The 24199-nt window shown below is 48.8% G+C and overlaps 1 protein-coding gene across 1 annotated transcript in view; it reads right to left on the bottom strand.

The window, feature by feature from the left end:
* Positions 1-17440: 17440 nt before the first annotated feature.
* The window catches only part of FAM189A2 (family with sequence similarity 189 member A2), a 62962-nt gene continuing 56203 nt past the window's right edge, over positions 17441-24199 (bottom strand). The window contains exons 9-11 of the mRNA XM_045562406.1: positions 23462-23614; positions 20946-21238; positions 17441-18284 (exon numbers count right to left, since the gene is read on the bottom strand). Coding sequence (XP_045418362.1) covers positions 18081-18284; positions 20946-21238; positions 23462-23614 — 650 coding nt within the window. The 3' untranslated portion in view covers positions 17441-18080. The remainder of the gene's footprint in view (positions 18285-20945; positions 21239-23461; positions 23615-24199) is intronic.

Genomic DNA, 24199 nt, shown 5'->3' with positions numbered 1-24199 from the left:
CTTTCCGGTCTCTTTTAGTTCCCAGGAGGCGGGGTTCCAGGTTCTCACTGATTTGCAAACCTCAGTCTCTGCTTGACCCACAGCTGCCCCTCCTCCTGCCCCAGGCTAGACTTTGGCTCTGGACTGGGGAGGGTCTTGGTCCCGCGCTGTCTCTTCCAACTTCCCTGTGAGTGAAGGGGCGTGGTTGGCAGGTGGCCACAGGTTCCCTCCATTAGCAGTTGCCCTTGGGAAGGCCGCAGGCCCTTCCTTGCCGGTTCATTGTGCTGATCTAGCTCACCGCCAGGGGCTTGATGGAGACAGTGGGGGGCCTGTCTCCCAGCTGACCCCTGAGGCCACAGTCCTCCACAGCACACCTCTTCAACCTCAGCCAGGTCCCCAGCGGTCTGCGCCCCCATCTCACCAGCCAGCAAGCCCGCTTGGCGCCCATTCCTCACCTGAAGAGGAAATGGGGAGGGCGCCCTTGACCCTCTCTCTCCTGGCCACCCCCTACGCCCCCAGTCTGCGCCTCCCGTCCCTCGGCCATTTAGATAGGATGGTCACCAGGGCCCACGTCAGTGTCGGGAAGACGGGGAGGCTCCAGTGCTGAGCTGTCACACGGGTTCTCTCCAGGTTTGCCTCCCTCTTCACTCACCCCACAGGCAGGAAGAGCGGGTGTAAACAGCTCCTGAATTTTGCACGCCCCCAAATGCCAGCACCCCTCTATCGACCTCTCCCGTCACCAGGACGAGGGTGGGAAAGCCCGTCTCTGAACTGGCACCTCTCAGAAAGCCCCTTGAAGGTGCATCTGTCCCTGGGGGAAATGAACGTCCCCTGCTGGGTGGTGTTTGTCCCCGTGGGTAGGCTCTGCCCCCACGCAGGAGACTGCCCCTGCCACGGACAATGCCTCATGCTTTCCCCTCTCAGCTTCTATCTTAGCTAAAATTGCAGAAGTAGAGAAAACAATCCACTCAGCCACCCTGATGCACACAGAACCGTTTCATTTCAGTCTTTCTTCTATAATTGTCACTTAAGCCATGATCTTGAGAGTTCCTGAAACCCTTTGAGCTTGTTTACTCACGTGCAGACCAGTATCCATCTCACGGTCGCAGTGCAAGGATAAGGTAACAGCAGGAAGCTTTCGGATTCCTCGTGGTGCAGAGAGAGCGCAGAGGAAGTCCCGGTCACTGTTGTATTAGAGCCGGCACGCCGTCTTTCCTAGGGCCCGCCAGATCCAGGGCCTCATAAACGTCCCAGAATTTCTTGAACCCTGGAGTGCACAAACAGGAGCTGCATCTCAGGAAGTTCCCAAGCACAACGAGCACTTGTCCTGCTTAGCTCGGGTGGCCCCAGAATACCTGAAGTCCTGGCTTGATAGTAGAACCATTATAAACTACTGACGTAGTAAATTTCATCCCACAAATTCAGATTTAAGCCCCTGGTAAAAATGTCTGGATGTCAATGTATACTTTTTTTAAAAAAAGAAACATGACTCTCATACAAATATAGAATGAACATGTATCAAAGATTTATTAACTCAATAATGACAAAACAAGGCCAGGCAGAAAGCTCACATCTGTCATCCCAGCACTTTGGGAGGCCAAGGTGGGAGGATCGCTCGAGGCCAGGAGTTTGAGACCAACCTGGGCAACATAGCGAGATTCTGTCTCTACAAAATAATGAGAAGAAAAGTAGCTGGGCATGGTGGTGCATGGCTGTAGTGCCAGCTACTCAGGAGGCTGAGGCAGGAGGATCATTTGAGCCCAGGAGTTGGAGAGCTACGATCACACCATTGCATGCCAGCCTGGGCAATAGAGCAAGATCCTGTCTAAATAACAACAACAACAATAATAACAATGATGAAGCAAGAAAGATGGTGAAGCAGGTCCAACGAGCATTTTGAGGAACAAAGTACAGACATTTGGAAAGGAACGTTAGAATAAAATTGCTAGGTTAGAAATAAAACTGGTTAATTTACTTTAAGGCAATACATTGATGATATTTAGGGTTATCTTTTCCACCAAACAGAAATCATTTGCATCTCTAGTTGGGGGTAGGAGGAGGGCAGTTGGAGGGTGGTGAGTGCTCTGCAGAAAAATAAAGCATGGAAAAAAATTGAAGGCAGAAACAAACAAATATTTACACAGCCATGTTTATGGCAATATTATTCATAACAACCAAAGATATAAGAAACCCGGGTGTCCATCAGTGGAGGAGTGGGTAAACAAAACACAGCGTAGACATACAATGGAATATAATCCAGCCTTAAAAAGGAAGGAAATTCTGACACATGCTACAAACACAGATGAACCTTACGCTAAGGACGTTATGCTAAGTGAAATAAGCCAACCACAAAAGGACAAATACAGTATGTTTCCATTTATACGAGGTACCTAACAGCCAAATTCAGAGACAGAAAGTAGAGTGGTGGTCGCCAAGGGCAAGGGGAGGAGGGAAGGGGCAGTTTTTATTACATGGGTTGTCTGAATGTACGTTAACTATTGAACTGTACACTTCAGAATAAATAAGATGATAAATTTTATGCTATATGTTTTTCACTACAATTAAAAATTTCTTAATGGCTAAAATAGTAAATTTTATGTTATGGTATACTTTACCAGTTTTTTAAAAAATATTTTTTAATAAAGCATGGAATGAGTTAGCTGTACGTAGGTTGGTTGGTTAGGAAAGGCCTGTGGGTGTCTAAGGGATGAGTTATCCAAGCTGAAGGGACAGCAGGCACCTGGGGCCGGGTCTTTCGGGCAAGTGGGGCTGGAGCTGAGATAGAATTCGTGATTGGAGATGAGCCCAGGAGGCAGAAGGTGGTGGTGGTAGATGTGGGTGGTTATAAGAACTTCAATGCTACACACACATCATGCACTTAATTGTTAATTGCTTCACACACACCACACACTGTATCACACTCAACTCACACTCATCACCTCTGCGCTCTCAGGGCTAAATCACCCCCTCGGAAACCAAGTTGGCAAGAGCTAGGATTTGGCGCCCTCTGGTGGAATAATGTGAGAAATGCCAAATCCAGATACTTGCCTAGATTCCAGGTGAAAGAGGAATCTCAGCCGCCCACCCTGCCAGGCCCCTTATTTTTCAAAGTCCCAAATAGGCTTAGGGTTTGCCTGGGGCCTGGGGACGCAGGGAGGGCAGGCAGCTGGAACCTCCCTCTCCGGCTCCCAGGCCACTGCTTGTGTGATCCCAGCTGCTGGCAGAAGAGACAATCTGGTGTCTCATCTTCACATTGGCCAGGCCCAGGGGACCCTGGAGCCAGGCTGAGCACTGTCGTGACCTCGGTTCTCAGGCCACCTCCAGAGCCTGTGCGAGAGCTGAGCAGCAAACAGCATCCTTTCCCCTCCCTTCCTCTAGGCTGGTAGAAGCCAGTTCTAGATTCCTAGAGGATGGAAGGTACGTTTGCAGGAGGAGGGAGGTGGGCGACACAGCCTCATCACTACCCTGACGCCCTGCCCCAGGGACCACTCCACACTCTGCCCTGTTGGCAACCTCACACAGTGCAATTCACCAGCTGCTAAACTGTCTTAACTAGCTCTTGCCCCCTCACTAATTAGAGTTTCTTATGGGCAGGAACCAAGTCTTCCTCAACTTTCTAGTCACTGTGGGTTATAATTAGGAGTCACAGACAGGGGTTCAAATTATAGCTTTGCTACCTAACTATTGTCGCTGTGTGACCTTGGCAAGTTACTTGACTACTCTGAGCCACTATTTCTTCATCCATACAATGGACACTTTGTTTTCTAGAATTCTCTCCCCTGTACAATACCAAATCAGGGCTGGTCACAGGAGAAGTCTGAGTGAGATTTGGAAGGCAGAAAGGAAGCATCAGCCAATGTGCACTGCGGGTCCATGTAGTGTCAGGTGCCGCCAGATGCCGGGTGTCTGCTAGTCTACGTGGCTGGCTCGGGCAGCATTGGCCGGCAGGCCCTCCAGATCCTCCTGCAGCGTCTGAGCCCTGGGCCAGGTGCGTGTGTGGCCAATGCCTGCTGAAGGTCCCTGTGTCATTGAAGTGGGCATCAGTGAACGACAGACTGGTGGCACTCTGTCCTCACAGCTTCCAGCCCTACTTGCTGTCCCCCAGGTCACCTCAGCTTTTCCTGTGCATGACGGTGGCCAGCCCTACCAGACCCAAAGGCACGGCCTCCCACAGGCGTGGTCACCAGCTCCTACAACTGCACGCGGCCTAATCCCTGCACTAACGCCGGTAGCGCACCGCTCGCCGCGGCCAGAGCCAGACAGACCGAGAAGGAGATGCCAGTGAGGAGGAGACAGCTCCGTCTGGGCCTAATCACGAACGCCTTGGAAGGCCTGCGAAGTAGCTTCAGCCTTGTCTCCTTCCAACTGCTTTTCGCTGAGAATGTGCAGTCCCTGGGGCACCGCCCCACTCTTGAGTTTTGTAAGACAAAGGCCTTGCTTTACGGCGTCTGTAAATGGGAGAACTTCGCCACCTGGAGCGTGTTCTCAGGAACTGTGATGCTGGAAAAACTACTCCAGCCCCTATGAAGGAGAGCCCCTGAGGTCTGTGGAGGGTGGGACCAGGTACTCCACCGCTTTCCATCCCTGGGCACAGCTGGGGCCTCACAGCGCTGGGCCACAAAACTGAGACTTGGAGACTCAGGTGGAGACCTGGCCCAATGACACAGAGCAGTAGAGGGGCCCAGACTTGAATTCAGGTGTCTCCAGCCCAGAGGGCGAGGGATTGTACTTCCACTTGCTAAGAGCAGCCCACAAGAGAAAGCCAGGAGGAAATTCACGTATCTCCTAAGACAGGACAACAGAGAAACTTTCTCCTCTACGTCCCCAAATCTAGCCTTTCCCTGGGCATGGCCCTGGGTTCCTCACCTGCCAGAGAAAACACTGAACACACCATGGAGGATGAACTGTCGGTTGCTCATGGCCTCCAAGGTCCTTAATGACTCCTGAGGGCCACAGATCTTAAGGCCACACGACTTGCTTTTGCCTTGGAAGCTGCACAATGCAGCGGCCACTGCAGCTGCCCGGACATCCTGGATAGTTAGTATGCACCTGTGAGAACCAACTGTTAGTTTTTCAAGAATCGTCTTGTTGAACAGTCATTATTAAGAAATCAAATTAAATAGCATATTAAAAACAAAGTAATAAATCATCCAAACTTGTCATTTCCTAATTATTTAACTATATTTTACTATTAGTCCCTGCTCTTTAGGTTACTTACATTTATCATGTCTGTGCTGCACACATCTCTTCCTAACTCCAACTTCAGCGAATCACACTGGTAGCTTGAGATTGGCCCTGGGAGTATTTACACCACAGACATTGGCAAAAGCTACACATCAGGGCTTGATATATTATTTTGTTGGCTGTCTAAACTTAAGAAAGTGATGGAGAAAGTGGTAATAATACAGATTAAACTTAAAAGTTCTGTGTCTGTAGCCATTACACTGTGAGCAGCACAAAATTTGAGGGAGTCGTCTTTCAGCATCCAAAAATCATTATCCAATTCAGTAAAGAAGTCGGTCGGTCACTCACATTCCGACATACATCTTGGTTTTACTTTTCTCTTACTTGTTAATGTAAACAAAAACATCAACCAACATCCACGTCAGAGCTACGCGTATTTGTTAGTGATGTGAGTGACATCTTTGCTGACGTGGATGGTAGTCAAGCATTTCTTTATAGTCCAGCTTTGTGACACTATTTTTGGTGATAGAATTATGAAAACTGATGGTGGAGTTTGCAAGAAATGTCAAGTCACACTGAAGTTATAGGCGGATGGCATTTGCAATGAAGATTATTGAATATATTATCTGTCAATTGTGTGCTACACATCCTTTATATCACTTACATTTATAATATATATATACGGGTATATGTACACACACACACACACACACACACACTCACTCCCCTGCCCCCCAGAGCTGGTTGTTAATACTTACCAGCACGCCCGCTCTAGCCCGCAGCTTCAGCTGTTTGAACTGTCTCTAAGCTTTCTTGTGGAGGGTTGGCCTCTAAGTATTTATTAATAAAATCAACAATAATCTTGTTAGGGTCCCTTGGGGAGCACACAGGTCCAAGTGTCAACATGTTAGATGTTTGTCACAGCATTAGGGAGCAGGCTCTGAGGGGCCCAAGGATCTGCCTAGGCCAGGGGAGAAGAGAAAGGCATCTGGGTGACATCTGAGGGTCCCTGCTGTGCAGTGGCCTCACGGGACTCAGCATAGGCCTCTGTCCTGCTCCCAGCGTATTGAAGTCCCCGGCTGCAGCATAGACACAATGAGATGTTAACAATGCAATCTTTTTATTAATCACCCTCACATGTTCACTGGAAATCCTCCAATATCCCATTTCTGTTAGTAACTTAAAAAAAAAAAATCACTCACCACTGGCCAGGATTTGATAAATTCCAGCCAGGCCCACTAATAGTTGTAATGAGAACTAATGTTCTCTGAGCACCTATGAGATGCCAGGCAAACGAGCTGCATATGTCGTATCATTTATCTGCACAGCAATATCACAAAGCAGGTGCATTAGTCCGTTTTGCACTGCTATAAAGGAAATACCTGAGGCTGGGTAATTTATAAAGAAAAGAGGCTTAGTTGGCTCACAGTTCTGCAGACTGTACCAGGAGCCTGGCACCAGCATCTGCTTCCGGCGAGGGCTCCAGGGAGCTTCCAATCAAGGCAGAAGGTGAAGGGGGAGCAAGTGTGTCACACGGTGAGAGAAGGAGCCAGAGAGAGAGGAGGGGGTGCCAGGCTCTTCTAAACAACCAGCTGTCCTGGGAACTCACCCATTATCTCAGGGAGGGCACAAAGCCCCTCATAAGAGATCTGCCCCCATGACCTAATCACGTCCCACCAGGCCCTACATTCAACACTGGGGATCAAATTTCAACATGAGATTTGGAGGGGCCAAACATCCAAACCATATCTGCAGGTATTATCCCATTTTATTGATGAAGAAATGGAACTTGGGTGTGGTAGGAATTTTGCCCAAAGCACCAGAGCACTGATTCAAACTCAGTCCTGCCTTGCACTCTCCAGACTACTGCAGTGCCTTCCTCTCTTTCCTGAGGGGTGTATGGTCGGGGGTGGGACCTGCATGCACCTGGGTAGCAAGCAGAATGCCCATGACAAGATGTCAAGGTGATGCTTGGAGCTGGACCAGGCATCTCTGGGCACCTGGCTTCCATCCCTGCTTGCTGGGCGGGTATGAGATATTCTATAGCCACCCAGTGGCCACAGGGGGATATTGCAACTAACTCAGAAACCCCACGATTCTGGGCCCAGAGGGAAGTGATTCTGGGGGCTGGTAGGGATTAGGTTTTGTTACCCAGGGATTGCTCAGGGCCTACATCGTCCTCATCCCTCTTTAGTAATAGAAAGCCTTAGGGTGGGAACTCATGAGGAGCTCGCTGTGCGGATTGGAGAAAGAGTTCTCACACAGAGAGTAGAATAGTTTTAAAGAAAGAAAGTTTACTTTACTTCCCAAAGGTGGGAAGGGCACGACACAAGAGAAAGAAAGAGGAGCTGGCGCAGAGAGGGTGGAGGATTTGGGGGTTTTTATTTTGGGGGCAAAGAGGAAGAAAAAAATAGTTATGGCTGTGAGCTGACAGCAGGCATCTGTGGAGCTGCTGTGTCTGCCTTTTACTTATTTTTTTCTTCTCTGTGAGGCCAGCTTAGCAGGATCCTTAACATGTGGTCTGGTAGGGGCTGAGGCAGAGAGTTCCTACCCCTGCCGTCCGCTTAGGGCTCTTCCAGGCTTGCAAACGAACTCTCAGAGACAATGAGTTAGGCTTTCGGAGGGCCCTGGGAGAGCACAAGCACAGTCCACCCGGGTGGCTCTGACATCAGTCCGGAGCCGCCTTTCCAGTGGATGTTGGACATTGATGCCCACGAGCCCCCCAAGGGAAAATGGTCTAGGCGCCTGCCCACCTGCGCTTCCCCAGCCAGAAGCAGCCCGGCCGCTGCTGCCACAGGGACGTCCTAAATGGGCTGCAGTGGCTGCATCTGGGCCCTGCGAGCAGTGCCACTCCGCACCCCGGCGGGCAGTGACAGCGCCGGGACCAGAGCACAAGGACTGTGCCTTTGCCGCCTTTCCCACCTTTACCGAGAGTTCCGATGGCACCAGCGCCCCCGAGTGGTCAGCCCAGGTGTGACCCCCTTGCATCTACCTGAGTCCCACCCCCTCACCCGCAGCCACCCCCCCAATCTCTAAACCACACATAGAGTTACACTGTTCCTGAAAACAAAGAAACTGACTGACAAATAAAATAAATAATATAGAAATAGTCTAAGGTTAAATGTACCAAGAGAGTTTACTACCGAAAGAAGTCTGGCCACCAAATGCCTTGTACTAAGCGATGGTAAATCTGACGGTTTTTGGGTGGCATATGGAATGTTTCGGTTTATTTCTTAGATTATGGTCATTCAGTCTGTCAACAAGCATCTGTTTTGTGTTAATTCCATGACAGAAGCTGGGGTGACTGAAGTTAACGAAACAGACAAAATTCCTGACTTCCTGTGACTTATATTCTAGTGAGGGAGACAAAAAATAATCAAGTTTATGTTTTTTTTTATTTTTTTCCTTCTCTTAAATGAGTCCCTGTGCACTACAAATAATCAAGTTTAAAAAGTAAAAGTAAAAGTTATAGTGAGTCATGAGGTTTGCTAACGAGAAAAATAAGCAGGGAAAGGGTAAGAGTCCCAGAGGGCTGCAATTTTGGAGAAGGTGGCCAGAAAAGTCCTCACGGAGAAGGAGACATTTGAGTCAAAACTGGAAGGAAGTGACAGGGCAAGACAAACAGACATGGAAAAGTGTTCTAGGCAGGGGACTGGCAAGTGCAAAGGCCCTGAGGCAGGAACTTGTGTTCCTGTTCCAGGAATAGTGAGGAAGCCAGACCAGAGGCCAGAGCAGAGGGGGGGAAGGATGGGGAGGGTGAGAAACTATGAGTCGAGAGAGAACCCTAGGGCAGGGTGGGACACTTTACATGAAGCTTTGAAGTGACTCTAAGGATACTGTTTTTGAAGCTGAGCGAGGTGGGAGCCATTGGGGGGTGGTGGGCAAAAGAGGACATAGATCTGACTTATGTTTTAACATGGTTGGTCTGGCTGTTGCATTGAGAAGGGACTGAAGGGGTGGTGCTTAATGTATCTTGACTCTTGCCTCTCTCTTTCTCCCGTATCCAACCAGAGAACAAGTTCTGCCCATTCTGCTTCCAAAGTATTTAGTCCTCTGCTCTAAATCAGGTTCTTCGGGCCACTCTTCTTAATCATATTGGGTAAGTCCTTATTTTAAATTGATTTTTAAGATTTAGAACTGATTTTTCTGACTGCAAAACTAATGCACATTCATGTGAAAATTTTCAAAAATTTAGGAAAGTTGAAAAAAAGGGAACAGCAATCACATATAATCTCAATACCCAGAGTGAATCATTTCGGCCCTTTGGTATGTTCCTTTTAGGCTGTGTGGATTGAACGCAAGTCCTAGGTCCTGCTTCTTTCATTTGACGTTGTATTGTAAACTTTTCAACCTGTCATTAAGGATTCTTTGAAAACATTTTTAATGGCAATATGTTATGCTACCTTATATACAAGTTTTTAAAATTTTAGTGCAAAATAATTTAACTATTCCTCTTGCTGGATATTAGACCTATTTCCATTTTTTTCTTGCTATTTTAACTTGTGCTGCAATTGATATCTTTGCTCTTAAAAACTAAATCTTTACAAATGGTATTAGCAATAATATCAAAAAAAGAGTTCATATTTCTAGTTTTTTCCACTCCAGCCCATGCCCTTTGCTGCCACTGGGCTCTCTCGGGGAGTCCTCATGTGCCTCCGGGACACAGTCCAAGGGCTTTAGCGTGGCATCCCCGGGGCTTTACGAGTCTGGTTCTAACTTTCGTCCTGCCTCATCTTCCGCAGCTCCTCACTGCTTCTGTGGACACAGACTGTCCTCAAATACAGCCTTTCCCATCTCCACGGCTTCATCTTGTGCCTGTACTGCCTGCCACCCATTCCTGCCTGTGCAAATCCTACTCAGTCTCTGTGCCCGCTCCCAGAATGGGTTGCTTGCTGCGCTGTGATCCCTCTAGTACTTTTTCCAGCATTTAGCACCTGGCACGTGATATATAACATGTGAGTTTGTTGCAAGAACGGCCACCAATTGTAACAGCTAGAAGCACAAAAGCGGCAGAGATGTCCTTGTGTCATGTCGGCAGCGCCACCTCCTGGACACAGCAATTGTGGCAGCCACCGTGTCTCATGACCTCCACTGTGTCCTTAGAACAGCCACCACCATCTGTACCTGGATGACTGCAGCAGCCTCCTCGCTGGTCTCCCGTTTCCTCTCTTCTCCTCCTCCTCCAGCCCATGTATCAGAGTGAACCCAGGAGCATGATGAAATCACATTGCATTTTCTGCTCAAAGCCCTCCAAAGGCGTCCCATCACACATAGGCGAAAATCCAAGGACCTTACAAGACCCCTGTGTGATCTGGCTCCTGGCTCCCTCTCTGGTCTCCAGTGCAAACACACTACTCCTTCAACACCCAACAAGAACTCCCTGCCTGGGGGCCTCTGCCCATGGCTGTACCCGCTCTCAGAATCCACATGGCTTACTCTCATTTCATGCAAATTTCTGCTGAAATGTCACATCAGCAGAGAAGATTTCTCTGCGCACCTCCTCCAATACCGTGCAGCAGGACCTGCCCTGGTCACTCTACAGCAGCAGCGCCCATCACCTCCTGTCCTTTATGGGGCTTTGTTTTCTTTCACAGCCCTCATTACCATTGCTATTGTTTTAACACGTTGACTGCCACACTAGAAAAAAAAAATTTCTTCCTTGGAGCCACACTGTTTTATTATGAAAACAGAATAAAAACTTTGAAAACAAAACAATCCTTTCTAATTTAATGAAAAATTTGTTATTTTTTATTTTTTTCTGTGTGTGAATTATATGCAACTTGAAAAACAGTTCATGCGGCTCCCAAGGTGAAGAGATGTGTGAGTTACATATGCTTCACGAGGCCCTGGGCTCAAAACTAGCGTGAGTTAAATTCAACTCACATGGCAGTTAATGTGTTAATTATCTTTCTCTTCATGGTCTGGCTCCTCCCACTCAAATGTAATCTCTATGAGGGCAGGGACTTCATGTGCTTTGTCCACTGCTGTATCCCCAGTAGCTGGGGCTGTACCCAACATCTAGTTGCCACTTGATGAATATTTGCTGAGTGAGGCAATCCGTGCATGTGTGGTGAACGAGGGCGACTGCTTCTCTACAGACCACAGGACAAGATGAGGCCTAGATTCTGGAGGATGGCCTCAGCCTAGGCAAAATCCCCTCGTCACAAATCCCATGGCAGGGATAGACTCTGAAGGGTCTTCATATACAGCCAGTACTGCTTTGGTGGGTTTAAAAATACAGTGTAAGAGAGAAAAAATTTTTTCCACCCATTGTGAGGTTCATGACAGAAGCCCTTATAACAAAAGACAGATTAATGAGAGCAAAGCATACAGACTTTATTTAATGTAAGTTTACATGTTATGGAAGCCTTTAGGGTTTGGTTGATCCCAGATCTTTGCAATTCTGAATTATACTCCAATAAACATTAGAGCACAGGTGTCTTTTTGATACAATGACTTCTTGCTCTTCCTCCTCCAGTCTCCTATGGCCTGGTCTCCTCTTCCTTGTCTGGTCTCATCTGGTATCGTCTCCTCTTCTGATCTGATCTCCTCTTCCTCATACGGTATCTTCTCTTCTTCCAGTTTGGTCTCGTCTGGTTTGGTCTCATCTTTCCTCAGCCAGTCTGGTCTCCTCTTGCTCGTCCAGTCTGGTCTCTTCATCGTCCAGTCTGGTCTCCTCTTCCTCCTCTGGTCTCATCTGGTCTGGTCTTCTCTTCCTTGTCCAGTCTGGTCTCCTCTTCCTCATACAGTCTGGTCTCCTCTTCCTCGACTGCTCTGGTCTAGTCTGGTCCTGTCTCTTCTTCCTCATCTGATCTCATCTCCTCTTCCTCATCTGGTCTGGTCTGGTCTCCTCTTCCTTGTCCAGTCTGGTCTGGTCTGGTCTCATCTTCCTTGTCCGGTCTGGTCTCCTCTTCTTCTTCCAGTCTTTTATCTTCTTCCTCCTCTGGCCTTGTCTGGTCTGGTCTCCTCTTCCTTGTCCAGTCTCATCTGGTCTGGTCCCTTCTTCCTCATTAGGTCTGGTCTCCTCCTCCTCGTCCAGTCTGGTCTGCTCTTCCTCCTTTGATCTGATCTCCTCTTCCTCATATGGTCTGGTTTCCTCTTCCTGGACTGGTCTGGTCTGGTCTGGTCTGCTCCTCCTCATCCGATGTCATCTCCTCTTTGTCTGGTCTCATCTCCTCTTCCTCATCTCCTCCTTTTCCTCTCCCCCTACCCCCCACGTTCCTTAGGGTCTTGCTCCGTTACCCAGGCTAGAAGTGCAGTGGTGTCACCACAGCTCCACAGCTCACTGCAACTTCACACTCCTTAGCCCAAGTGATCCTGAGCCTCAGCTTCCTGAGTAGCTGGGACTACAGGCCATGCCATGATGCCAGGCTGATTATTTTTAGTAGGGACGGGGTCTTGCTCTTGCTCAGGCTGGCCTAGAACTCCTGACCTCAAGCAATCCTCCTGCCTCAGCTTCCCGAAGGGCTAAGATTACAGGCATGAGCCACCTTGCCCAGCCGAATTTCCTTTTTAAATAAAAGAAAGCTTTCCACTAAAAAAAAATTTTAAAAATGACTCCTTTTCCTTTGGGTAGATACCCAGTAGTGGGACTGCTGTGTTGAATGGGAGGTCTACTTCTAGTTCTTTGAGGAATCTCCATACTGTTTTCTATAAGAGTTGTACTAATGTGCAGTCCCACCAACAGTGTGTTCCTTTCTCTCTGCATCTGTGCCAAGGAAATGCTCCTTTTTGGGTGAGAATTCATGTACAGTATCTAAAAGATGCTGGGAATGCTCTGTGGACCTGGGACCTACAGCCACTTTGTGCAAGGAATGATAGATAATTCATCCTGAAGCTTGGCTCTGGCTCCTTTGTGAGGGCAAAACACCAGAGAGCCTGCCAGCTGTTGGAATGAAAAGAGCATTTTTCTGAAGACAGTGACCAGCAAGAGACACAGTGTGGTGAGAGGTTCCTGCTCAGAAAAGGGGGTGCTCTTCAGATTCTGACAAAGACTCTCCCCTGACCAAACTCGAGTCAGGCTCCTCTGACTCTTGTGGGCTCTGGCCTTTGCCTGCTTAGTCCAGTTTCAGCAAGAATCCTGCTGAGTCAGTTTAGCAAAAGTCTCCTACCCTTGGTATCTGATCAAATTCCTGAATCCCTACCCTGATACTTATCACCCTGGCCTGCCTTCTGCAAGAATCCTACTGAGTTGGTCTATCGAGAACTACCTTAGCCTTAACATCTCCTCTTAGTACTTGTCCACCCCCTGACCCCAACCCTGCTCTGTGGCTATAAATCTCTACTGGTCCTTGTTGTATGTGGGGTTGAGTCTGCCCTCTCTGCCCTGTAGCAAAACCCCGCTGTGGTAGTCCCTTCTTGAATAAAGCCTTCCTTCCTTATCCTTAACAAGTATCATGCATAATTTTTCTTGAAGAATTCCCAAGATGGTGAACCACCTGCTGTCATGAGCCCAGGTCTACAGATCTTCACCCTGGGGCGTTCACAGCCAGGACCTGTTTGGTCATCAGGGATGAGGGATCCTTTCATGCCAGGCTTCTAATAAGTCAGGCCTAGGCCCAGCCGTCTCCAAGGTCACCTTTTCTTGGCTCCTCCTCCCTGTCAGGGCCTGGGCTCAGTTCAGCAGCAGCCCAGAGGAAGGTGACTTTGCACTTAGTATTTCTTCCTGTTGTGTGCGTCCCCTCTTCTTGCCAAGCGAAGCAGCTGGCCCACTGCCTGGTACTCTGTCGCTCGGTAAATACCTGTTGAAGGAATGAGAGGACGAAGCCTCCTGCAGAGGGAGAGAAATGGAAGAAAAGTGGAACCTCTGGCCCCAGACTTGGCTTCCCTTGCGGAGGCCTCAGGGAGGAACAGCACAGAAACAAAGATGGCCTTGTCCATCCCTCCTGCCTCCTTGTTCTCGTCTGCGTCCTGCAGTGGCCTGGGGGAGGCGGAGATGGGCTCCTTTGTTCTGCCGCCAGAGGCCTGGCAGCAGCTCCTCCTTGCCTCTGCCAGTTCTTCCCAATCCTGAGGGACTCACCCATGCCTAGGACCTTCGTGCCCCCTGGCGTTTCTCTGAGGATGAGCCTCGGCTCACAGGTGGCCTGGGACACGGAGACGGGGCACAGAGGGAAGGCTGTCTCCCCGCCCGCTGGCTCCCAGTCCTCTTCATCAATGTCCCCAGGGCCTACCACACAGAACGGGCTCCACAAAATTGGGGTGGAACCCAGAATAGCACTGATCCAGCATGGGCCACAGACCCCGGCCCCCGACAAGAGTAAGTTCAGAAAATGAGGGTGAGCGTTTTGAGATGTGAACTTGATAGCGTACTTTTATGACTATCGAATTGAATAATCTAAAAAGGGGTTTGAATAAATTATCAAGCCATGAAGACATGGAGGAAGCTTGAATGCATATTATTAAGTTAAAGAAGTGAGTCTGAAAAGGCTGCCTAGTATAATATACGATTCCAACTATGTCACACTCTGGAAAAGGCGAAACTATGGAGACAGTAAAAGGATCACTGGCTGCCAGGAGTTAACGGGGAGGGAGGGATGAACAGGCTGAGCACAGAGGATTTGTAGGATGGCGAATCTACTCTGTATAGTACTCCAGCGGTGGACACATGTCATTATACACTGTCCAAATGCATGGCACATACAACTCCAAGAGTTCTGCCCTTAGCACTGGGCCCAATTTCCTCATCTGCAAACTGAGGGGGTATCGTGACCTGACCTAGCCAATCTGTCCGGTGCTTTTGGTAAATATGAGGCAATGATAGGCCATAGACTCCTCCTCCAAACCTCACCATCAGGACATTCCAATGAATGCAGGGCGTGGGGCAATTCTGCCAGCCAGACACACTCACCAGCAGGGCTGCACAAAACAGTTCGTGAGCCTGGGAAACTCCTCTCTGTCCTCAGGCTCTCGGACACACAGCTTGCTTGGAAGGTTAAGGCAGAGGCGACAACATTTTAAAGTAGCAGCCAGATCCTGGTCCCACCCATGACAATCTCATGAAGTGGGGACCAGATTCTTATGCCCCATTGGTGCAGAGGCAACGATGACTGTATGATGCTTCTAGCCAGGCACATGTCTTGAACGTCATTCACCTCAAACATCCCTCATGCTAATTAATCAACCCTCTGGTGTAATTTTGATAACCACATTTGAAATGCTTACTCATCACTTCTGTACTATAGATGCCTAAGGTACTCCAATGGCAAAATAGCTGCCCTCTCTATGTATATTCAGTTAACCTATGAGCATGGATATCACACTACTAATGCTTAAGTATATTATACTATATTATTAGTATATTATACTTAAAAGTATACTACCATCCAAACTAGCAGAAAGATAAATCATGACCTTTGAGTTCCCTCCCATGATAAATATATATAAAATATTGTACTATACAATTGTGTGTATATGTGTGTGTGTGTTTGTGTATACATATATATATATATATTAATAGTCCTTAAAGTTAGGGAAGCAAGACAGAAGTCAGTTTTCTGGTTTTACCAAGAACTTCAGGTTCTGGAATTACATGAGACATTCCTCAAGTTGCAGAGTCAATTCTGCAAAGCCGAGACAGGTCCCCCTTCCTCCTGGAAGCCATCTAAGGCTTTATGCCTTCTTTCCTCTTCTGGTTGTTGTTGACAACTGCCCTGTCTCGGGATGGCTGAGGCCATCGCTGTGCCTGTTCTCCCAAGGCTGGAAGTCAGACACAGTCCACACTTGCGGTGCCCACCTGCCTGCCCTGAGCCTTCCAGGTACACAGAGAGGCCTGCGGTGGCAGTTGGAGAGGAGCAGTAGGGTTTGGAAGGGAAGGTGGAAAGGGATGTCCTCCCAGAGTGGGAAAAAAACAAAAGCTGAGAAAGGCAAGAGGGGCCCGACCAGGCCTGAGCGAGGTAAGGTAGTCAGCCCCTCCTCTTCCCAGCTGCTGGGCCTCACAGGGAGAACCAGGTTGGGGGCAAACAAGCAGCTGTGAAGCAGGGAAGCAGCCAGACCGGGCTGCACGGCCAGTCCACAGGGGCTAGCGAGATACGGAGGCTCAGTGAGCTGCAGTGAGGCTCAAAGATTTCCCCAAGGGCAGTGGCCAGCCCCAGTGGGCAGCGATGGTGCCAACAACAAGGACTTCTGCAGAAGCAGGAAGACCGTGTGCCTGCGTGGGGAAGTCACGTCTGGGGACAGGTCTATGAGAACGGAGAGAGTGCCATCCTGGAAGCCCTATAGGTCTCCCCAAACACAGCCCCTCCTAGTTAAAAAGGCCAGACCCCCAGCCCGTTCATGGCCCTCCATCTCTCTCCATTTCCAGATGTTTCCCTAGCCCTTTCCACCCCAGCCCAGTGCCTCCAAACAAGTCTTTTCCCTCTTCTTTTCTCAGTCCCCTGGCCCCACTCTGGCACGGCTCATTGGCTTGGAGCCAGGGGACCCTGCGCTCTGGGGAGCCAAGCGAGAAGTCTTAGCCACTATCTCATAGAAACATGAGAGGGCAGACCGCTACTATTTGGGAGGTTGAGGGAGGCAGTGGTTTCTGGAGTTGGACTGCTTGGGTGTGAATGTCAGCTCTACTCCTTAGCTTCTCAGGGACCCTAGGCAAGGTACTGAACCTCATTTTCCACATCTGTAAAATGGGGACAATAACAGCTCCCACCTCCCAGGCTGCTGTGAGCACGGAATGAGGGTGTGAGCAAAGTCTCCACAGGGCAGCGGGTGCACGGGTCGTGCCCAGCGAGAACCAGCATTCCAGTTAGCGTGCAGCCTCCTCACTCAGCTCCTCACTCCCGCTCACGGCTGGCCTAAACTATTCTCCGTGCTGTGTGCTGGGTTTTGAAAATGTAATTAAATCTGCTTCTGTCGAGAACACCTCCACGGTATCTCATCGGCAGCATGAAATGCAGCCTCCTGCCCACCTCTCCCCTGAGTTGTGGTCACAGTGGCCTCTGGTGCTTTAAGCCTCCACAAGTCACATACCAGCTCAAATGTCACTTCCTCAAAGAAGCCCCCCAACCACCCCCTTTTCTCTTAGTAATAATTCCCAGTCTGGAATTACTTGATTGATTTATTGTTCACGGCCCCACTAGAATGCAGCTCCCTGAAGCCACAGAGCCAAGCGTTCGCCTGAATGAATGAAGGACACGTTGTTATCCATGGGGGTCAGGGGCTCTGGACATTAAGGTGGTTTGGTGGCCTGCCCAGCAAACCCGACCACCACGGCTCCAAGTTCCCAAACCTCCGTGCGGCAAGCCTGGCCACCTAAGCATAAACAAATATTGCACACTGAGCCCAGAGGTCCAAAGTAAACATCTTTATTCTCAGTTCTGCCTTAGGCGTCTCTAGTTTTGCAAGCATGAATAACTGGAATCAACAATTCTCTCCCTAAATGCCTTTCATTAAAATTTGTTACTTAAAAATGTCCTGTTTTTCCTAAAGAGAGTACGCTCTGAGGGTGACCTGAAATGAGGCTTGAGGACTGTGGGCACATCGGGGTTAATCACCCCATTTCCTGCCAATTTGCTGAGCAGGGAAAGGCTGTGGGCAGCTGTAAATAGCAGCCCAGCAGTCTGTCCTTCCAAGAGGGAAAGAATTAGCAACAAAGAGAGACGAGGGGTGAGGTGGGCAAAGAACCATTCGCCCGGTTTCCGCCCACACCGGGGCAGTGACGCTCGGGAACGCTGCAAAGCCCGGCCGCTGCCTCCACAACCTCAGACTCGGTGCTTCAAAACCCAGTGGGCCTGGAAGACCCCACGCGTTCGCCCTTGAATGCTCTTGGTCAGCAAGCAGAGGAGTCAAAGAGTGGAAACAGATGTCCCCCAGAATGCCCCTCTTTCTGAGGAGTTCCCAGAGGGAGGCCCCAAACTCCCGGCCAGGAAACGGCACAGAGAGGACGGGGATCCTCCCCCAGGAGTGGCCTTCCGTCCGCCTTCCAGGCTTCACAGGACAGTCTCTCGGATGACCCCGATGAGGCTGTGTGGCCGCTCAGCCTCCGCTCGCCGGGGCCTCCTCTGGGCCTGGGGCCTCCCCGCCGGGGTGAAGGTGCTCAGGTCGCCGCAGCTCCGCAGGTGCAGCAGGCCCGGCCGTCTCCGCGGGGGCAGCGCGAGGGCCCTGGACGAGCTGGGCGGCGACGGGGCCATGATCTTTGGGAGAATGGGGGGGTGGGGAGAAGTTAAGTCAGCTTCACCGACGTGGCCCTTTGACCTGCCCCTTAGGTCTGTCCACGTGAATTTGCTTTGGAAAAGTAAAAAGGGCGTTTTCCCAACGCGAAAGCCACCTGGCATTCCAAAGGTGCTTTGAACCTACTGCCTCTTTCCCAAAGTTCTGTGTTCTGCTGTTTCAATGGCAGACCTGTAGGCCACACTTAAGTGACTTGTCGGCTGAAATTTCTTGCTTTATATTTAACATTCTTTTCATCACTTCCCTCCAGTTTCCCTGAGGTCTAGGCCAGTGATTCTCGTTGGAGTCTGAGCATTACTGGGGTGGTGTGGGGGTCGGGGGCTCGTCAGAAACATGGATTCCCAGCTGCCACCACAGCAGCTCTGACGGTTAGTCTGGACAGGGGCTTGAGCATCTGTGTTTTTAACACAAAGTGAGACCAATGCATTTGAAAATTTGAGACCCACTGGTCTGGGACTGTGACCAGGTCATGTGTCTATAAAATGTCAACCAAAATCGATGACGTGTCTAATGGATCTGATAATCTTTCAATGAACAACATAACTAGACCAATTTATTTGTAAAAACTCTTTAAGAATCATTCTATTGCTAGATCTGTTTTGTAGTGTGTTGCATATGTAACTTTAAACATATGCTATCACTCTGTAAAAATGGCAAAAATATGGGAAATTTTTTATCTAACTGGGATTGAAGAAAAGAGAACTGTCCAGCTAATACAATTTTTAAAAACTGCACAGCCGTGTCTACGTGGCCTATAATACTGTTAGCACCTTGGGAAAAACTCAGGTGCTTTATTACCACCTAATGTCACAGAACAATCATTGGATGACTTTTTGTTTAGTTTACACCATTCTGAGCTTTTAAAGTTATTAAAAGGTTATCCCCCAAAAGATGGGATATTAAATTTCATTACCAGTCTACTAAATATATTTGTGCATAAGGCCTATCTTTGTCTCCTAAGAAGAAAATTCCAGCATTCATAGATGTTGACTATGTCACATGGTAAGTTAGGACAAGTGGTTTTGATATTGATGAAAGTTAAAATGGATCTAAAAATTCATTCTAGTGATACTAAAGGGAGTGAAAATTGTGCAAAGCTGGGTAGAGTCACCCTTCCATTGTCCTTGCCTCCTTCTGTCTAGGGAGGGATGTGATATTATGAAACCTCGCCTCGGGGGGCCTGTCCTGGAAGGCCCCAGTAGATGGCCCACAGTCTATCACAACAATCTAAGAATGTGAACTTTTCATCCGTCTGGGGTACAAGGATCTAGCAAACACTAGTAATGATAGCATCTGTTCAACCGTAAGTACTTGTTCTTTTTCTCCATTTCCCAGGAATGATGACTTTACAGAAGGCACAGACCAACTACCGGGTGAATGCTCCATCAGAGCTCAGCGGCCTGTGAGAAGTGGCTCCTGTTTATTGGGCTACTGGGGCCAGACAGAGAGAAGATGGCAGGGAATGAGTAGGTGAGGGACAGGAGGGTGTAGGATGTTTCCCCTACACGGGCCAGTAACTCAAGCCTGACCCAGAATCCCTGGCTGACCCCTCTTTCAGTGAGCAGATCACAAAAGGGTCTCTGGCTCACGAACCCCTTTGTGCAAGTAATCGGACCACTCTTCTCCCTGGAAACCCCTGAGAGACTGGGAGGAGATCTGGCTTCTGTACGAAGAGGCTAGCACATGGAAAGGGGGAACAGAAAGGGAAGTGAGAAGGGTATTTTTTCAAGCTGACCTGAAAATTTACCTAGGATCCTGGAGCTGGGCATCACCCTGAGAATCAGCCCGATTGCACTTAAAAAGTATCCGTTGGGCACTTAATGCACAAAGATACAGCCACGTGACACTTGTGTGCTGTTGTGCAGTGATGTCTACAATATCCAGCCCACACAGCAAAGACACAAACACCTAAAAGGTAATGACTTTTAAAAGAGGTGGAGAGAAGGTTCTTAGCAGAAGGAAATTCCGTTCATTCAGAGATGAAGGTATGACCCTCCACCTTAAAGTCCAACTCTGCACCTTAAAGATGAGAAACCTGAGTCCCAACTGGATTATGCTCATGACCAAGTTTATCTTCACTCTGGGTGGCTTCAGTTTGGGAGATTGCCTTGTACCTTTTAGTCTAAGGGGGAAAAAAGGTATTTATTCTTTTAAGTCCTATTGGCTTATTTATCTTGCCAAACATTTTATGGGTGTGTGAGCAGCTGCCAGAATCTCGTCAATATTACAGCTCACCTATGTCATCATTTCAGAGGGCTGAGACAACATGCCCTTATCAAGAGAAACCTTCAGTTTAGAAAAATCAAATGTTGAATGTGCTTCACACTGCCCGTACCCTTTGCTTTCAGTCCCTGGCTGCTCTCTTTCCTTTTTTCCAGGTGTGCTTCCACATCCCGGAAAAACTGGGCTCTCTTCCCTTGAGCCAAGAACACTGTGGAAAAGTTCCACACCTGAAAGGAAAGCTCTCTGCTTCCTCTCTCCCCCTCCCCTGACCTCCTAACCCCATTTCCCTTGAGACTGTGCCCATGAACTTACTCTGCCTTGGACAGGAAATCGGAGAAGCCGCTTAAGCTGCTATGGAAACGAGTTACTTGTTTCACGTCTGATATTGATAATAAAACTACCTGTTCCAGGAAACTGGCACTGGTGATAGCTTCCTCCATGTGCTCCTCATCAGACTTCAAAACAGATTTAATGTTTTCTACAAGTTCGTGGATGTCTGGGGTCATACTGCACGAAGACTGCTCCAGGAACCTCGCCACTAGCAGCTTGGTGTCTATGTAAGATCTGTAATCTATCAGCGACCGCGGCCGGCATCGCGAAGCTCTCGATCTCAAGCCTCTCCTCAAAGTCACCGCAGCCAGATCCAGTCTCCTTTCCGTCTGAGTCGCGGCTTCAGAGCTGAGCACCGGGGCAGCTGTGGGCAGAGACAAAAACATGTACCCACTGGTCAAGCTCCTCTGAACACACGCCTGTACCTGAATCAGCACAGACCACAAAAGTCAGCATGGAAAATACCCGACAAATGCTGGTAGCCATGCACATCTTGCTCTTCATCTTGCAGAAGGAAGGGGAAACAGAAACAGCTATGACACCAGCTTATTCCCTGAGGTGCATTTCTAATAAGGATATGGCCCCAAACATTTCCTTGTGTCACGTAAGACACAACCCCCAAGGTAATGACATATGATAGAGCACAGAATCCCAGAATGCAAACCAAATGGAGCCAGTTTCATGAGGTGTGGCAAATAATGGGGACAGATGGGCAGAGCAGAACACACACAGCTGACTGATGAGAGAATGTTCCAAGGGGTGGGGATGAAGGAGTCACGTAGAGAGGAAGGGGCTGCAGAGAGACAAGACTCGAGGGATGCATGTAATGCTCGGCTCACTTTGACTGTACCTTCGTCCTAAACATCCTCACGGGCACCGTACTGACTTACATACTGACGCTCACACCAGGGCTAGGAGGTAGGTCTATGGCTATTACAGAAAGAGAAATTTAGGTGCAGAAAAAGTACACATCATTCTGGACGTCAACAGAGGGCCTGGGAAATCCACTGCAGGCTCTGATTTCCACGGCTCCCTATATCAGCAAGGGTGTAATGACCAGCAGAAGGCCACTGTGTTGTGAAGTGGGGAAGTGAACCCCACGTCTGGTCTCTGTGTGTCCGTAAGCCAGCCAGCAGCCTCCAGTGTGCACAACATTGGTGCCGTCAGTCTGCGAAGGCCTGTTAAGCAGGAATTTAGGTATTCAAGGAAGACGGGAAGCAGGGGTGGGAGGAAAGGTGGAGGAAGGGGAGCACCCCTTTTCCTCTGGAGAAAGGCAGGCATGGGGAGCTGCCCAGGGTGTCCTGTGCATGTCACAGAGAACAAGAGTCTTCCAGAAATACCCGCTGAAAACACTCATGTATGAGGACAGGGTCAGGGTCTATACTCGTCCACGTGAAGGCGACCTGACACCTTCCTCAGTGGGGGGCTCCAACAGGCAAACGCATGTCCTCGGCCCTGCAGGGCTGCAGCATGAGAAGGGCTTCCAGAAAGATTTCCCTAAGCTGTGTGACAGCTAAGTTCCCATTTAGGCTGGAGTCCTCCACTTGCCGGGTAGGGTGTAGGAGACCCTCGGGGAAGGTGGGTCTTGGGACTCAGAGGCCAGGCTGCCCGGCCGCTGGGGTTGTGGAGACGCACTCAGTCCCAGGCAGGAGGACTTCCTCCCCACTCAGCAGCCGCTGCAGAGACAAGAGGAGTGTTCTCTCTGGCTCGCACACCGTCAGTCCAGAGCTGTGGCAGACAACACAGGCTGAGACGGGCAGGACAGAGACTGGAAAGGCTCAAGGCGGGAGCTGACAGAGAGCAGGGTGGGAGGACCATCAAAGTCTTAACTGCATAGAGTTTTAGAAGAGCGGAGGCCCATTCTTAGACTAGTTCACAAAAGGAAGCCCGTGCTGGTAGAATTATAGAAGGTTTTCATTTTCTTCCTCTATTTCCTTTATTTTTTACAATTTTCTACAATGAAGAGATATTTGGAGATGTTCAGGCATTCATAGATTGAAAAAAAGGTCTCCATGTTGTTATTTTAAAACGCTTACATTTTTAATTATTCAGATAACGTCTACACACAAACAAACTCATCACGGAGAGGGAGAGAGATGAAGGGTATGAACCTCTGTGTCTCACTCTATCTGAAGTTCTTAAAACAAGGTCAGATTTCAATCATTCATCTACTCATACCCAGTAAAAAGACAACAAAACATTAAATTATAGAAAATGGGGTAAAAAAATTACCTCCCTTTGACTTTTTCCTTAGGGAGAATGTATATTCCCACAGGACTGTAACATCTAGGAATCCAAACTAGGTGTGCATGATTGTCCTCATGGAGTACCTAGCACGGTGTCATGGAAACCAAGTGCTTTGGATGACAATGATTAAAAAAAAAAACCCTACCATCCTTAAAAGATGTGGTAGACGTATATTCCCAGTGTGTGTGTAGAATATTTTACTTTCCCAAGACCTCTTAACCTCTGTCAAGTTGCTACTTAAACTGCAGGGCCTTGGGCTGGCCGGAGCCACCTGCCTTCACCTGGCACCTTTAGGCAAATAAGCACGGTGCTCTGCGAAGAGCTCAGGGAGTAACATCACCTCTGTCCTCGGAATGATGGAGCACAGGGTCGCTCTTTGATCTTGTCCTCAGGGCCGGGAGGGCTCTCCGGCTTCTCACCGGCTGCACCAGGGTTGAGCTGGGCGTTGAAATGGAGGTGCTTCCTTCTCCAGGTGTGTTAGGAATGTCCCCACCTGATTTTTTTTTTTTTTAAAAAAAGAGAAACATAAATTATTTCACCAACTGCAGTCTTCAAAATGTTGGGCAGGAAACACCTGTGAGCCCAAACCTGCCGGAGCAAGGGTACTAAAGTTAATAACATTTATTTAGGCTGCAGGCCCAGTAAGTTTTCATTTCCCAGCACTGTGGGAAAACTTGCCTCTCCAAACCAGGCCTCTACACCTAGAACAAACAAACAAAAAAATTTAAATGCTAGAGCAAAATAAGCCGTGCCAAAATGTCAGTTTTTTCTAAAGGTGCTTCCAATCTTATCCATGGAAGCATCTTGGTGCAATACTGAAAAACTCCCAGGCATTTTAGAGTTTCTGATCATTCAGGATGAGCTTGGTTCTGCTGAAGGTAACACCTGCCCAGGTGAGGTGGCCACTCTGTGGACTGCAGAGCAAATGCTGGCAGAGGACTTATCGGAGTGCGTGCCAGGCTATGAAACTCCCAGACGGCTGAGTTAAAGAGCCACTAAACAGATCAGTAAAATCACTCTGGAATTGAATGACTTCTGCTCAGGAAAATAAAATCATCATTTGTGAGCCCACGTTGTG

The sequence above is a fragment of the Lemur catta genome, chromosome 10, assembly GCF_020740605.2.
Source record: "Lemur catta isolate mLemCat1 chromosome 10, mLemCat1.pri, whole genome shotgun sequence".
NCBI classification, from domain to species: domain Eukaryota; kingdom Metazoa; phylum Chordata; class Mammalia; order Primates; family Lemuridae; genus Lemur; species Lemur catta.
The sequence above is the reverse complement of the archived record's forward strand: the minus strand, read 5'-3'. Positions and strand labels throughout refer to the sequence as shown.